The sequence below is a fragment of the Haplochromis burtoni genome, unplaced genomic scaffold, assembly GCF_018398535.1.
Source record: "Haplochromis burtoni strain Fernald_Lab_line unplaced genomic scaffold, NCSU_Asbu1 Contig_211, whole genome shotgun sequence".
Taxonomy (NCBI): Eukaryota; Metazoa; Chordata; class Actinopteri; order Cichliformes; family Cichlidae; genus Haplochromis; species Haplochromis burtoni.
The window spans coordinates 562,836-578,913 of record NW_024582572.1 but is presented as its reverse complement, the minus strand read 5'-3'; the positions used below and the strand labels follow the sequence as shown (position 1 = coordinate 578,913).

Sequence of the window (16,078 nt, the reverse complement as noted above, 5' to 3'; positions counted from 1 at the left end):
CTCCATTATGTTGGGTTATTTATAAATATATATGTATTTATATTATTTTTTGATTAAGGTGTAGTGTTCAAACGGGATTGGACTGTGTTCTCTGTCCAGCTTTTATTTTAACAGCAACTTTAACATTCGAAACGAAGCTGTGCAAAATGTACGTTCATGCTAAATAACGTCCATATTACAGGACATCAAAGTGCACTTTCATTTTTGAACATGTGATAAACTAAAAAGGGTCTGGTGGAGTCACACACACACACACACACACACACACACACACACACACACAAAAAACACACACACACACACACACACACACACACACACACACACACACACACACACTCGATGCTGTGGGCTTTCTGAGACAGATGGGGATGAGAGAAAAAGCACCGTGTGAAGAAGAGGGAGTGAAACAAGGACAGACCAGCAAAATACAGAGAACGAGAGAAAGAGCGAGGAGCAGAGGGGAGAGAAAAACGTTGAATGGATGCTTCAGCTGACACTTCCTTTGACCAATCAGAGCAAATGTTTCCCTCCTCCTGCATCCAGCCACTGTGATTGGCCAGCAGGAGCCGAGCTGCAGAGAGAGAGAAGAACACAGAGAGAAAGGGAAGAAGCAGTCAGATGAAGACAGCTCTGTTCTTTACATGTACCGCTCTCTCTCTCTTTCATTCATTCTCCTCTGTCTCGCTCGTCCCGCTTTGTGCTGCTCCTGCTGCAGTTTGCTCGCCCATGATTATTTCTCATTCCTGAGGAGAGAGGGGTTTAATGCGATGGACCTGCTTCCCACCGACTGCTGCTGCTGCTGTTTACACCGCAGCATCATGGGAGCTGTAGTTTCCTCAGCAGCACAGGAGGACAGCTGATTAGCCAGGGATTGTGGGTTTTCAGAGTTTGGAGATGTGAGCTGGTGGGCGGACGAGGCTCAACAAACTCTCTCTCTCTCTCTCTTTCTTTCTATTCTCTCGCTGTCTTTCGTTCTCATGCTTTTGAACCCTCTTCTGCCCTTTTCCTTCCTCTCCTCTGCAGTTTCTTTCATCTGATCTCTCCATCTTATTCCTTTTCTTTTCCTGTCATACTCATCATTTTCCCACCATTTTCTGCTCTCTGCTCCTCCTAACTCTGACCTGTCCGAGGGCAAAGGCAGAATGGGTTGCCGTCTCACTCGGACCAAGGTGAGTGAGCTTCTGCAGGTGTGTTTTGGGTCTGAGAGAGAGAGAGTGATAAACAAAGAGGGGGGTGAGAAAGGGAGGAGAACGAGGAGGAGGAGGGTGGGTAAATGAGATGTGATGGCTGCTGGGATGACCTGCTCTCTGTTATATCACTGTGGAGATGTAGACACACACCTTTACTGTATGCACACACACACACTCCTGCTCACACGCACATGTACACAAATCCCTAACCCAGATATTACGAGTGAACCCAGACAATAGCTGAGAGAGAAGCTCTGATGACTGAAGGCTAAAGGCTGTTATCTGACCTGTGTGTGTGGTGTGTGTGTGTGTGTGTGTGTGTGTGTGTGTGTGTGTGTGTGTGTGTGTGTGTTTCTGTAAAGGATGAGGAGGCAGAAAGAAAAGCAGTGAGTGAGCTGCACACACACGTCCAGGATTCATAAAGTATTCAAATCCCTTCACTTTACACTCACATCTTTTTCAATGAGTCTCAGTCAGTGTTTCTTGCTTTTTGCAATTCTATTATTATTATTAATATTATGTAAAAATCAAACACTCCTGTTTGCCGTTTAAAAAGTATTCTAAAACTAATTTAGTCTTTTGTAGAAGCTTCTCTAGCAGCAGTGGTAGTTTCCAGTATTTTGGGTAAGAAGTGTATCTTATTCTCCTCACAGAACCTCAGAACCTTAGTATGAAAGATGATTTCTGTGTCTAAAAACTGAGGCTACTGTAGATGTGCCTTGTAGTCTCTCTGATGGTCAGCAGGAGGTGAAGCCCGTGGCTGCAAAAACACGTCTCTGAAGATCTCCAAAAGTTGATTCTGTTCATCTGGACGTAGCGTTTTGTGGGAGAAACGTTTCGTCACTCACCAGGTGACTTCTTCAGTCTCAGCTGTCTGCAGGTTTCCAATCTTATAAACAGTACATTTGCATAATGACTGAAACAGCCCACTGAGGAACCACGGGCTGGGAGGTCCAGTTCCTTCATTCCTTCAGAAACGTTTCTCCCACAAAGCGCTACGTCCAGATGAACAGAATCAACTTTTGGAGATTTGCTTTCCTGGATGGTTGAGAATGCATCAAGACACTTCTCTGAAGACTTTATTCTTTAATCGCCAGGTTTAAGTCTTTGTAAATTCGGGACCATGTGGAATCAAAAGTTTAATAAATCTGGGTAATGTCATTGGCCAAGCTTAACCTTTAACTTAACACTAAGTTTGACAGCAGGACTGTTAACTATGGCTACGTAAACCTTTAAAATGCTGCCTGTGCTGGTGCACTGAGGCTCTGGGTGTAAAGTCTGGACTTTACCTGTGACGCTGCAGCTGAAGGCACTCCAGTGTTGTCTGGTCGGTTTACTCCAGGTCTCTGTGGTACTGAAAGGTGAACCCACTCAGGTCTCTGTGTTTGTGCTGCTGAGACGCACCCCTATAGCATGATGATGCCTCCACCGTGCTTAGCTGCACCAGTGGGTTCACTGAGTGATGATCAGTGCCTGGGAGTTTGTGTCTCATCAAATCAACAAATCTCTTTGCACTTTGTCCTTTAAATGCAGTTTGACAAACTCCAAGCAGGCTGTCACGAGTGTTTTACCCACAGTGGCTTCAGTCTCACTGCTGTGCTGAAGCAAAGGCCTGATTTGCAGGGATCAGCTGAGGTCACGTCCAGCAGGTTATCTCATCTCTGCAGAGAACGTCTCAGTGCTGTGTGTGTCCTGAAATGAAGCATGCTTTGTTCCTTTTATTCCTATAAATAAGTTATATTTACACATGCAATGCTATGAATGTGTGCTTCACTTAAAGCCATTATGGTGGTGTTTACATGAGAACTTGTTCATTATTAATTGGAGGTTTGTAAAACCAGGGAGAAACAAGTGTAACCTTTTCAGAGTTGTTAGTGTGCCTGTAGACTGTTTGGTGGTGTTTTCATTGTTGTTACTTAATAACTTGATTAACAAAATTAATTTGTGGTCTTGTATTTGTCAGCAGCGCGTTCAGGCAGAGAAGCTGTGGTTGGAAATGTGCTGGATTAACTTCAAACAGCCTCATCAGGCACTTCATGCATGGGTCAAATACAGCTTCAGAGAGCTGCTGGTCTGATGTCTGCTGAAGATGAAGACCTGACACTCCGAGGCTAATCTTTGATTTGATCTGCGAGCCCAGAAAAACGTTTGAGCTGGTTGCACTTGCAGAATCTAGACGTGAGCTGAAGTGCTGTGAATGTTTCACTAAGAGATCTTCTCTTAATCCTGACTATGTAAGAATGTGCACGAGACACCCAGACTACTCAGTTCAGACAGTTATTTTTCACAAGCCTGAGGGGCCATAAAGAGCAAGTAATTAAAACCCAATCTCATTTGCATGAGATCAAATCTGAGCAAATGCTCCTGCGTAAAAGGAGCCATAAAGCCTACACAGGAGAAAGGGAACCGGGGGACTGTGGCTCAGGTCTCAAGCTTCGTTTTGCTTGGTTTTTTACTCGCTGTTTGATGAAGTTTAAGAAGACGTTCACGGTCTTTACCTGTAGAAAAACTATGTTATGCTGATGCTGACGGGTCTTGATCAACTGTCCATATGTGAGACGTTGGGAGTGAGTACAGATGCATCCCCATTTTAGCAGCACGAAACTAGAAATGAAGATTATTTACAAGATAAAGATCATGTTGCATCAAATATGAAGTGAAAGTAGAAGTTTAGACCAAGCACTCATCATCTGTCGATCTACAAATACACCTGCGCACCTAAAGCATCTGTTTTACTATCACACAGTGTTTGGTTTTGAAATCTTTTGTATTTTTTGCTGGTTATTTCGAACAGTCTGTAACTGTAGATTTGGATTTTCGCTGTTTTCTTCCTCCCATCTGCGTAACTTTGTGCTGAACATTGGGGGGGTCAAGATCTCTGTCTAAATAAATAAATAAATCTGGGTAAATTCCCAGATGATTAAACATGCAACTATTTTGCTGGTAATAACTGAAATGAGTAAAGAAAATCAACAGCCTATTTATGCAAGATAATTCATAATTATCTGGTGGGTCTGATTATTGGGGGTCATAACCCCCCTAACCCTCCTGGAAATACCCTTCTTCCCCCATGTGACAAAAAAATCAAGTTTGTCATCTGACTTACTGAAGCAGTGAGGGATGAGTCATCCAGCGTTTCTGTTCTGGTCTCCATATTTCCATCAGAATTCTGCACAAAACCTTAAACCATCATTCCAGACAAATGGAGGATTTATTTTATTTCATTTTGCAGAAAGATAAATATTTAATCTTATGTTAATTAACCCCATAATTTCCCTAATTAGTTTTGAGCTCGTTGGCAGCGATCTGAATATAGGTCAGCATGTTTTTCCTGCTTTATGTGCCTCTAATAAACTGACTTCACAGATATGGAGCATCTTATCTGACTCTACAAAGATCTTTTTCTTTTCTTAACCCAAAACCTGCCAACTTCCGTTGGTGACTACTGTATAAGAGGGGGAAAAGAAAATCACTCTCTTAAAAGCTTTCAACACTCTATTATCCATGTAAAGCCTGAATAGCACAAGGACACATTATGAAGAGCGCTCCAGCTCTACAGATCAGCCGTCACTGGGAGTTTTTCTTGGAAAGTGTTCCCGTTTGTCTTGGTGACTGAGCACTCCTCCTTCCTGCTCGCTGCCTGTTGTAGCAAGAAGCCACATCTCAGTAATTGCTGTCAGCGAGTTAGCCGTGTTTTCATTTAGCACCACATCTCCTGGCTGAACGCCTCAATGATCAAAAGGCTCGCCTTCATGCGGAGCTGAACAATCTGCAGCATGAATGTTTTCTGGCTCCTGTTCATCTCAGAACTCTGGAACATACGATTATCTGGGAACGCATGTCGGAGAGGGTTTTCTCCTCGATGCGCTGACGCTGTGGTGCATGTAAACAAACACCTTATCAGATGATGCGCAGCACACACACACACACACACACACACACACACACACACACACACACACCACACACACACCACACAAGTTCAGAGACCAGATCTCACATAAAACAGCAGAGACAAACAGAGGAGGGAGGTCATAACTCAAGCTGATGCCTGCTGAGGTGACCTGATCAGTGCACTTCATGAACACATGAGACATGAAATGCTGCGTGTTTACAGACAGTCACTACACATATCAGTCTACACGAGACTTTAAATAGAGACCAGAGAGGAAAACACGAGTTGTTGTAATAAGGAGACCGGTGCCCGCTTGGATTGTAAGCATCAAACCTCCAGTAAGGGGAATTAAAAGTAATCTGTTACATTACAGTTCAATTCAATTCATTTGTATTTATATGGCATCAAGTCACAACAATAGTCAGCACAATATGCTTCATACTGATCCTACAGAGACAGCAATCAGACGAGCCTGTGTGAGCAGGCACGTGGCGACAGTGGGAAGGAAAAACTCCCTTTTAACAGGAAGAAACCTCCAACAGAACCAGGCTCAGGGAGGGGCGGGGCCATCTGGTCAACAGTATCAAACACTGCACTAAGTTCTAGCAGGACAGGGCATAGCGTTAGTTACGCTGGTCCCTACTTAAAAAGGTGAAACTGTATGTTGGCTCAGAAATAGCTTTACATGAAATATTTTATACATATAAATGAATTTATGTGCAAAATTACATCTGCTGATATTTCCCTACAAATGTATTCGTTCAACCACTTAAATTAACACTCTATGGCCTTGGTAACTCCTTGACATGCATTTGTCAAGAAATAAGGCATTAATTTGCTGTAGTTTATTGCTAGTCTGATATCATGTTTTTATGTAATAGATCATTCTCAGGTCCGAGGGTTAACTCAACTTAATGACACATTAGGTTTTGTGCTATTTAGTTAAACATACACAATAAATTGTAGTTTTCAACAGATCAGTAAACAGCTTTGATATAGCACTATATTTGCTGGACAGTATATTTAATAATTATTAACTGTGCTCATTATTTGGCCAGTTTTTAGCCTCTTCTTCAAAGTTTACAGTTTCAGCCACCATGTTTCAAAAGGCACAGCATTTTCGTTGAATGTGAACTGATAATGTTTCCTTCAACTTTGATTCTACGAGTTGTACCGACAGTTTTATCATCATCATCAACCTAAAGAATTATTATAATCCATGCACCAACCTACATTGTAGACTCCTCCACTGCAGCCCTGCACTACACTACAGTATTTGAGGAGTAGCTCCAGTACTGGAAGAAGAAGGGATTTCCTCTCACTGTGTCTGATCAAACAGGCCCACATTTAGAGATTTTTGAACACCATGAAACTATCCCCCAATGACACCGGTAATGCCTTATTTATGATTGCTGCTTTGCCCAATGAGAGCCACATTTTTTGATGCTGTTTTAGTATCTCCCTGCATTTAGTCTGAGGATTTCTGAGTTTCTGAGCTGATCACCAAAATGACAATCCAGACCAACATGATTACACACTTTTGCAACTTTCATCAGTTGTCTATATCCTTTCATTAGTTACATCTTATACATATCACTAGGATAGTTTTACAACTGCCATGAAATTTACCTTCAGGGAATCAGCTAATGCCAGAATCTGTTCAGGCATGGGCCAAAACTCGTGGTCAGCAATTTCATTTTCTCTGAGTTTAGTTGGAGGAAATTAATTTTTGACCTTGCAAAGGAAGTCCTTAAGACATTGACATTGATATATCTGTAAGTAATTAACATAAGAAATACAACTTGAACCATGCATCTCACTTACATGCTCTATGAGGATGTGAGGATATATAAGGAGAACAAGACTGGGCCTGAAATCTCTCTTCAACAGATTTGCTGCACTGTGAGATCAGGCTGTGAAACTGAGGTTGCTTTATTTCTTACCCCACACTTCTTTACCCTGGGGGGGGGGGCTCCCACCAATCACAGTGTAGTGTCTGAGAATAATTTGGAATTAATTTAGATTTCTGTATAACATACTGGTTTTATGCCTTAACCTTTAGTTACACTCAGTCCTTTTGACCAGAATTTTTCAAAGTAAATTAAGGAACAATTTATAGTAACATGCACAATGTTTCAGTCCGTTAGGAAGATGCAGTAGAGGCAGTCCATCAAATCATCAAACTATTAAAACAGCAGTATTCAATACAGGCAGGGGAAAGTCACCCTGACACTCCACTCACCTGGTGAAAAAGCTGGGAAGAAGCTGCTTTGCATTTCCTGCTTTACAAGGTTTTGAATCCATGCAAATGCTCCCTTATCACGTACTCTCAAACACCGTGTGATGTGTATGAATCCTCTAAAGTGCTACTACTCATTTCAATATGTTCTTTTCAGATTGTCCACGTGTCTTTTTTAAATGTGCTACTGGAAACCACAGAAAGCTTCCATGTAAATTACTTTGTGAAACTTTAGCTGGGCATCCACTGTGTGGCTTTTGGTCCATTTTGAGCTTTTTGGGGATCGGCCCGAGTTTCGCCTTAATCGTGTGTCGTGCATCGTGTTGTGTACGTGGGGTAACGATTAAGACTTCACGACCAGCTCCTGATCATCAGTCATTTAGTCATAGAAAATCAAACCTGTTTGATATCCTGTCGGCCGTTGTCTGCCAACATGACTGCAACAACCGTGAAAACAGCTGGATCATCATCATCATTGGCACTTGTGCTGTACAATACAAATACAAATATAGTAATAAAATAGCAAAAATCAGACATAGCAATAAAATTTATTTAAAAGTCACCCACAGAGTTAAAAGCCAGCGAATAAAAATAGTTTTTTAATCTGGACTTAAAACCTGGCACTGATGGAGCCTGTCTGATATGGAGAGGAAGGCTATTCCAAAGCATTGGAGCCGCAACAGAGAACGCTCGGCCTCCTCTAAGTTGTAGCCGTGACTTTGGGACTGAAAGCAGCAGTTGCTCAGCTGACTGAAGCGAGCGAATAGGGACATGAGGCCTCAACAAATCAGACAATCAAACAGGTGCCAGACCGTTTAGAGATTTAAAAATCAATAAAAGGACTTTAAAACGGATCCTTAATTCAATTGGAAGCCAATGTAGAGAGGCCAAAACCGGAGCCATGTGGTCGAATTTCCTTCTGCCAGTTAAAAATCGTGCTGCGGCATTTTGCACTAGTTGCAAGCGTGACAAAGTGTCCTGCCCAACCCCCATTGAAAGAGAAATGCAATGATCCAAATGTGAAGTAATAAAGGCGTGAATAATAAATAAAGGGCTTAACCTCCGATAAGCGTCTGAGGTGCTGTTTCACCACCTCGTTTACGTGACCGTCAAAGTGCAGAATCAACTTTTACTCTGAGATTTGTGATCAAACTCTTTAAATGGGAAGTCAAAGCGGCGAGATCAACATCTGGAGCGTCAGAAAAACGATGAGCGATTTCTTTCTTTGTCACTGACAGAAAGGAGAGTTTATCTGAAAGGAGGCTGTACGTGGCCCGCCATGTGAAATGAGTTTGACACCCTGAACTAAACTCAGGGCAGCAGGAAAAGCAGGTGACGTAAGCTGCCCATCCTTTGTTTTCTAACCCCGAGTATCCCTCGTTCTTTAATCAGCGCCTACCTACAAGCAAGTGGTGAGATTGAGGCTGGAGAAAAACAGTCTGGATCTGAATGACGATGATGTGATGGATGCCATGCTGAAACAGGTAACTGGTCACCTCCAGCGTTATGGTGAAACAAACCTTAAGCTGCTTTAACTTTCATATACCTGATAACAACAAACTTATGCAGCAGCAAAAAAGAGTGAATAGCAAACATTAGTGAATAATTTTGTCTGTCATATTCTGCAAATCACATTTTTGTGTCCCAGCTCAAACAGACGCTGAAGGACCAGGGAGTCGCTGGAGATCTCGCACTGAGCTGGAGGAAGCAGCCAGAAGGAGAAGTCTTCCACAAGGATGAAGAAGGAAACATGGAAACGAAACCATCTGTATAAGACAAGCTTTACCAATTTTGGTTATGAAACATTTCTTTCTGCTTTGTCCTTTTAAAAAAGATTATTCTTTAGTTCTCTAATTTGTGTAAACTCTACTTTCTTATTTAAAATGAAACGGTCACTGCTAAATAAAGAATAAGCAGGACTTTGAGCAACATGTTTTTGAGGTGTTGGTGAAAGAAGCCTGGACTTCTGTTTCTGTGAATATAAAAAAGAACATAAGATTTTATATAAAATCATAATAATAATAAAACGAATACAGAACCTTGAACCTTGAACTCCCGTATATTTCTATAACGAACGCTGTAATGAGCTGATCTGATCATAGTTGCTGATGCAGCTGTACTAGACCTCAGTCCTGCTCTGACACAGTCACATCAGTCTGGGTGTGAGAGGAACGAACGACGACAGTCCACCGCCGGCCGGATTGCCAGGCACTCTTTCTCCACTGTGCTGTATTTCCTCTCCTGCCCTGTCAGTTTCCAGCTGGTGTACAGGATCAGGTGGCGATCCCCCGTACCTGCTGGGACCAAACGGCACCCAGCCCTGTGTTTCAGTTAAGAAGCTTTGCAGAGTGGGCACAGAGCACATGGTCCATGTGGGAACAAGCCAAACGAAAGTTTGACAAACAGGTCCAAACCTCACGCTGTTTTTTCCTTGGAATTTGCAGACAAGGGAATCTAGCTTGCAGTAGTTGACACAGAAGCATATAGACCTACCTTTCTTCACTACAAGAACTATAAGAACTATTTTCAGCATTTCAGCCAGTTCTCTCTGGAAGATTTGCCTTTCATGCTCAGGTAACCTTGGCATCTGTGGCCCCAGCTCATCTCTCTCCTTCACCAGGACACCAGACCAGAGAAGTGGTTTTGGCCTCTCTCCATGCTTTCAGGAGATGAAGGTGATATATCTGTGTGGCTCCACCCCTGTCTGTATGTTGCCCACTCACCATGTGACCACAAAGGGTCTTTGCCACTTGGTGACTAACTTTGAGCTTGAAGAAGGCAGTAATACAAGTAGTTTATCTCCTGGTGAAATTTGCCTCTCTGTTGCAGAGGCCCTGCTGACATTTCTGGGCCTGGAGCACATTTTTCAGTGACAACCTTCCCAATTGTGTGCAGCTTTGTCTAAGGTCCAGGATGTACTGAATCTCATTTTTTACTGGCCCAGGATCTGCCATTTTTCTGGGACACCCTTCCACAAACAGTGTCTGGTCCTCTGCTGTCATCTAACAACCCCAGAACCGCCAGCAGCGGTTTTCCTGGGAAAGGCCCAAGCGATCCAAAATGTCCCGTCAGATGTCTCCAAAGGTCCCCGGCGAGGCTGGCGGCAAGCTCAGAGTTGCTGTCTGAGCATTCCCAGAGAGCAGCAGCAGCCATGGCGCCCATTCTGCCGTGGGACACTGGCACGCTCTGAAATGGCTTGGATGGTCTCCAGGAATAACTGTGGGTTGTCGCCCTCCCCATCCGGTGCGTCGTCACTGCCAGCAGAGGAGGGGGCGGTGGCACGGTGACCCCAACCAGCACCTGCGTCTGGTGCTCGGCCTGGTCCTGAAGTCTGTTCAGCTGTTGCCTCTGCCACTGCTTGCTCCCTGTGTATGGCCGCCAGCATCTACACAAGCAATTGAACCAGCTGTGCAGGCTATGGGTCTGACGTGACCACCACGACGCCAGCAGAGCCATAAACCGCACCTCTGCCACGAGCTCTTACCCTTGTAATTAGACTGCTAGATTTAACATTCCTCTTTGGTTTTCTTTATTCTAGTAGATTGCAAAACGTGTTTATTGAGAGATCACTGAGACTTTGCTCTTTTCCTTCAATGGTTTTGATGAATTTTAGTTCCTGAGTTTTGTTTTATGTCTGTTAGTTTTTAGTTTCATCTGTTTCTGAGGCTGTTCCTCACTCACTCTCATGTTTGTGTTAATATCTCAGTTCTCCTGTTTTCTACTCTGACATGTTAGCATTTACGTCCGTATTAGTTCACTTGTGTATTTCCTGTTTTATTTTGAAAGTTAGTTTCCTTTTATGCCTCACATAAGTTTTATTTCTTCCTTTTTGCTTAATTGATTGTATTCACCTGTGTCTCGCTTTTAGTCAGCCTCTCAGTGTATAAGCAGTCTGGTCCTGTTTGCTGTGATGTCTGTGTCTGGAGCTTTTGCACTTTTGATATTGTAAAACCTGTTAAAAGTTGTCTTTCCTTGGTCACTTGTGTTTATTGTATCGTGTATTGTTTACCTCTCAGTCATTAGTTGGTTCCAGAACCCGAGCTGTGCATGTAGGAGACTCTGATCATGTGTAGGTAAAATCTTTCAACCACACACTGGCTCAGGATCCTTCAGTCAGATGTAGCGGGAAAAATCAGATCCAAAATCCAGATTTGGGAGACAAAGTTAATAAAACTGAAATCCAACAACAGGCAGGAAACAATGTGCATAAAGTAAGAGGAAAACTACCACAAACTGAGGCTGTTAATACACTGAAATGATCAGGGAAGGGAAAACAGGCGGGGAAATCACACACAGCAGAAAATACAAGCAAAACTAAACAGTCTTGTTACACGAGACGAGACGAGAGGGTAACAAAGTAAAACAGGAAGTAACAGCAGGTCTAACAAAGAAATACAGACTTAAGAGACAAATAGAGGAAAGACAGGAGCGCAGGAAATCTGAAACTAGGTAATAATTATAATATAACTTACAAACAAACAAAAAAATGAACTAAAATGTTGAACTCGGACTGAAAGCTTGATCATGACGCTAGAAAGAAATTCCATGTTTCTATCACCAAATATAGCAGCATGGGATCAGATTACCAGGATCTCCATTATGTTGGGTTATTTAGAAATATATATCTATTTATATTATCTTTTTGATTAAGGTGTAGTGTTCAAACGGGATTGGACTGTGTTCTCTGTCCAGCTTTTATTTTAACAGCAACTTTAACATTCGAAACGAAGCTGTGCAAAATGTACGTTCATGCTAAATAACGTCCATATTACAGGACATCAAAGTGCACTTTCATTTTTGAACATGTGAGTTATGAAGGCTAAAAAGGGTCTGGTGGAGTCACACACACACACACACACACACACACACACACACACACACACACACACACACACACACACACACACACACACACACACACACTCGATGCTGTGGGCTTTCTGAGACAGATGGGGATGAGAGAAAAAGCACCGTGTGAAGAAGAGGGAGTGAAACAAGGACAGACCAGCAAAATACAGAGAACGAGAGAAAGAGCGAGGAGCAGAGGGGAGAGAAAAACGTTGAATGGATGCTTCAGCTGACACTTCCTTTGACCAATCAGAGCAAATGTTTCCCTCCTCCTGCATCCAGCCACTGTGATTGGCCAGCAGGAGCCGAGCTGCAGAGAGAGAGAAGAACACAGAGAGAAAGGGAAGAAGCAGTCAGATGAAGACAGCTCTGTTCTTTACATGTACCGCTCTCTCTCTCTTTCATTCATTCTCCTCTGTCTCGCTCGTCCCGCTTTGTGCTGCTCCTGCTGCAGTTTGCTCGCCCATGATTATTTCTCATTCCTGAGGAGAGAGGGGTTTAATGCGATGGACCTGCTTCCCACCGACTGCTGCTGCTGCTGTTTACACCGCAGCATCATGGGAGCTGTAGTTTCCTCAGCAGCACAGGAGGACAGCTGATTAGCCAGGGATTGTGGGTTTTCAGAGTTTGGAGATGTGAGCTGGTGGGCGGACGAGGCTCAACAAACTCTCTCTCTCTCTCTCTTTCTTTCTATTCTCTCGCTGTCTTTCGTTCTCATGCTTTTGAACCCTCTTCTGCCCTTTTCCTTCCTCTCCTCTGCAGTTTCTTTCATCTGATCTCTCCATCTTATTCCTTTTCTTTTCCTGTCATACTCATCATTTTCCCACCATTTTCTGCTCTCTGCTCCTCCTAACTCTGACCTGTCCGAGGGCAAAGGCAGAATGGGTTGCCGTCTCACTCGGACCAAGGTGAGTGAGCTTCTGCAGGTGTGTTTTGGGTCTGAGAGAGAGAGAGTGATAAACAAAGAGGGGGGTGAGAAAGGGAGGAGAACGAGGAGGAGGAGGGTGGGTAAATGAGATGTGATGGCTGCTGGGATGACCTGCTCTCTGTTATATCACTGTGGAGATGTAGACACACACCTTTACTGTATGCACACACACACACTCCTGCTCACACGCACATGTACACAAATCCCTAACCCAGATATTACGAGTGAACCCAGACAATAGCTGAGAGAGAAGCTCTGATGACTGAAGGCTAAAGGCTGTTATCTGACTGTGTGTGTGTGTGTGTGTGTGTGTGTGTGTGTGTGTGGTTGTGTGTGTGTGTGTGTGTGTGTGTGTGTGTGTGTTTCTGTAAAGGATGAGGAGGCAGAAAGAAAAGCAGTGAGTGAGCTGCACACACACGTCCAGGATTCATAAAGTATTCACATCCCTTCACTTTACACTCACATCTTTTTCAATGAGTCTCAGTCAGTGTTTCTTGCTTTTTGCAATTCTATTATTATTATTAATATTATGTAAAAATCAAACACTCCTTTTTGCTGTTTAAAAAGTATTCTAAAACTAATTTAGTCTTTTGTAGAAGCTTCTCTAGCAGCAGTGGTAGTTTCCAGTATTTTGGGTAAGAAGTGTATCTTATTCTCCTCACAGAACCTCAGAACCTTAGTATGAAAGATGATTTCTGTGTCTAAAAACTGAGGCTACTGTAGATGTGCCTTGTAGTCTCTCTGATGGTCAGCAGGAGGTGAAGCCCGTGGCTGCAAAAACACGTCTCTGAAGATCTCCAAAAGTTGATTCTGTTCATCTGGACGTAGCGTTTTGTGGGAGAAACGTTTCGTCACTCACCCAGGTGACTTCTTCAGTCTCAGCTGTCTGCAGGTTTCTCCAGTCTTATAAACAGTACATTTGCATAATGACTGAAACAGCCCACTGAGGACCAGCGGGCTGGGAGGTTTGACCTCCCAGCCCGCTGGTCCTTCAGTTCCTTCAGAAACGTTTCTCCCACAAAGCGCTACGTCCAGATGAACAGAATCAACTTTTGGAGATTTGCTTTCCTGGATGGTTGAGAATGCATCAAGACACTTCTCTGAAGACTTTATTCTTTAATCGCCAGGTTTAAGTCTTTGTAAATTCGGGACCATGTGGAATCAAAAGTTTAATAAATCTGGGTAATGTCATTGGCCAAGCTTAACCTTTAACTTAACACTAAGTTTGACAGCAGGACTGTTAACTATGGCTACGTAAACCTTTAAAATGCTGCCTGTGCTGGTGCACTGAGGCTCTGGGTGTAAAGTCTGGACTTTACCTGTGACGCTGCAGCTGAAGGCACTCCAGTGTTGTCTGGTCGGTTTACTCCAGGTCTCTGTGGTACTGAAAGGTGAACCCACTCAGGTCTCTGTGTTTGTGCTGCTGAGACGCACCCCTATAGCATGATGATGCCTCCACCGTGCTTAGCTGCACCAGTGGGTTCACTGAGTGATGATCAGTGCCTGGGAGTTTGTGTCTCATCAAATCAACAAATCTCTTTGCACTTTGTCCTTTAAATGCAGTTTGACAAACTCCAAGCAGGCTGTCACGAGTGTTTTACCCACAGTGGCTTCAGTCTCACTGCTGTGCTGAAGCAAAGGCCTGATTTGCAGGGATCAGCTGAGGTCACGTCCAGCAGGTTATCTCATCTCTGCAGAGAACGTCTCAGTGCTGTGTGTGTCCTGAAATGAAGCATGCTTTGTTCCTTTTATTCCTATAAATAAGTTATATTTACACATGCAATGCTATGAATGTGTGCTTCACTTAAAGCCATTATGGTGGTGTTTACATGAGAACTTGTTCATTATTAATTGGAGGTTTGTAAAACCAGGGAGAAACAAGTGTAACCTTTTCAGAGTTGTTAGTGTGCCTGTAGACTGTTTGGTGGTGTTTTCATTGTTGTTACTTAATAACTTGATTAACAAAATTAATTTGTGGTCTTGTATTTGTCAGCAGCGCGTTCAGGCAGAGAAGCTGTGGTTGGAAATGTGCTGGATTAACTTCAAACAGCCTCATCAGGCACTTCATGCATGGGTCAAATACAGCTTCAGAGAGCTGCTGGTCTGATGTCTGCTGAAGATGAAGACCTGACACTCCGAGGCTAATCTTTGATTTGATCTGCGAGCCCAGAAAAACGTTTGAGCTGGTTGCACTTGCAGAATCTAGACGTGAGCTGAAGTGCTGTGAATGTTTCACTAAGAGATCTTCTCTTAATCCTGACTATGTAAGAATGTGCACGAGACACCCAGACTACTCAGTTCAGACAGTTATTTTTCACAAGCCTGAGGGGCCATAAAGAGCAAGTAATTAAAACCCAATCTCATTTGCATGAGATCAAATCTGAGCAAATGCTCCTGCGTAAAAGGAGCCATAAAGCCTACACAGGAGAAAGGGAACCGGGGGACTGTGGCTCAGGTCTCAAGCTTCGTTTTGCTTGGTTTTTTACTCGCTGTTTGATGAAGTTTAAGAAGACGTTCACGGTCTTTACCTGTAGAAAAACTATGTTATGCTGATGCTGACGGGTCTTGATCAACTGTCCATATGTGAGACGTTGGGAGTGAGTACAGATGCATCCCCATTTTAGCAGCACGAAACTAGAAATGAAGATTAAGGAGGGTTAGAAAAGGAATCCCAGGAACACGCCTGCACTAACTCACGCAATCATGATCGTGATTGCGGGCCATTATTTACAAGATAAAGATCATGTTGCATCAAATATGAAGTGAAAGTAGAAGTTTAGACCAAGCACTCATCATCTGTCGATCTACAAATACACCTGCGCACCTAAAGCATCTGTTTTACTATCACACAGTGTTTGGTTTTGAAATCTTTTGTATTTTTTGCTGGTTATTTCGAACAGTCTGTAACTGTAGATTTGGATTTTCGCTGTTTTCTTCCTCCCATCTGCGTAACTTTGTGCTGAACATTGGGGGGG

General features: G+C 43.2%; 1 protein-coding gene across 1 annotated transcript in view; it reads left to right on the top strand.

The window, feature by feature from the left end:
• Nucleotides 1-12,454: 12,454 nt before the first annotated feature.
• Nucleotides 12,455-16,078, top strand: part of LOC102302681 — a 26,139-nt gene continuing 22,515 nt past the window's right edge. The window contains exon 1 of the mRNA XM_005936595.3: nt 12,455-13,083. Coding sequence (XP_005936657.1) covers nt 13,057-13,083 — 27 coding nt within the window. The 5' untranslated portion in view covers nt 12,455-13,056. The remainder of the gene's footprint in view (nt 13,084-16,078) is intronic.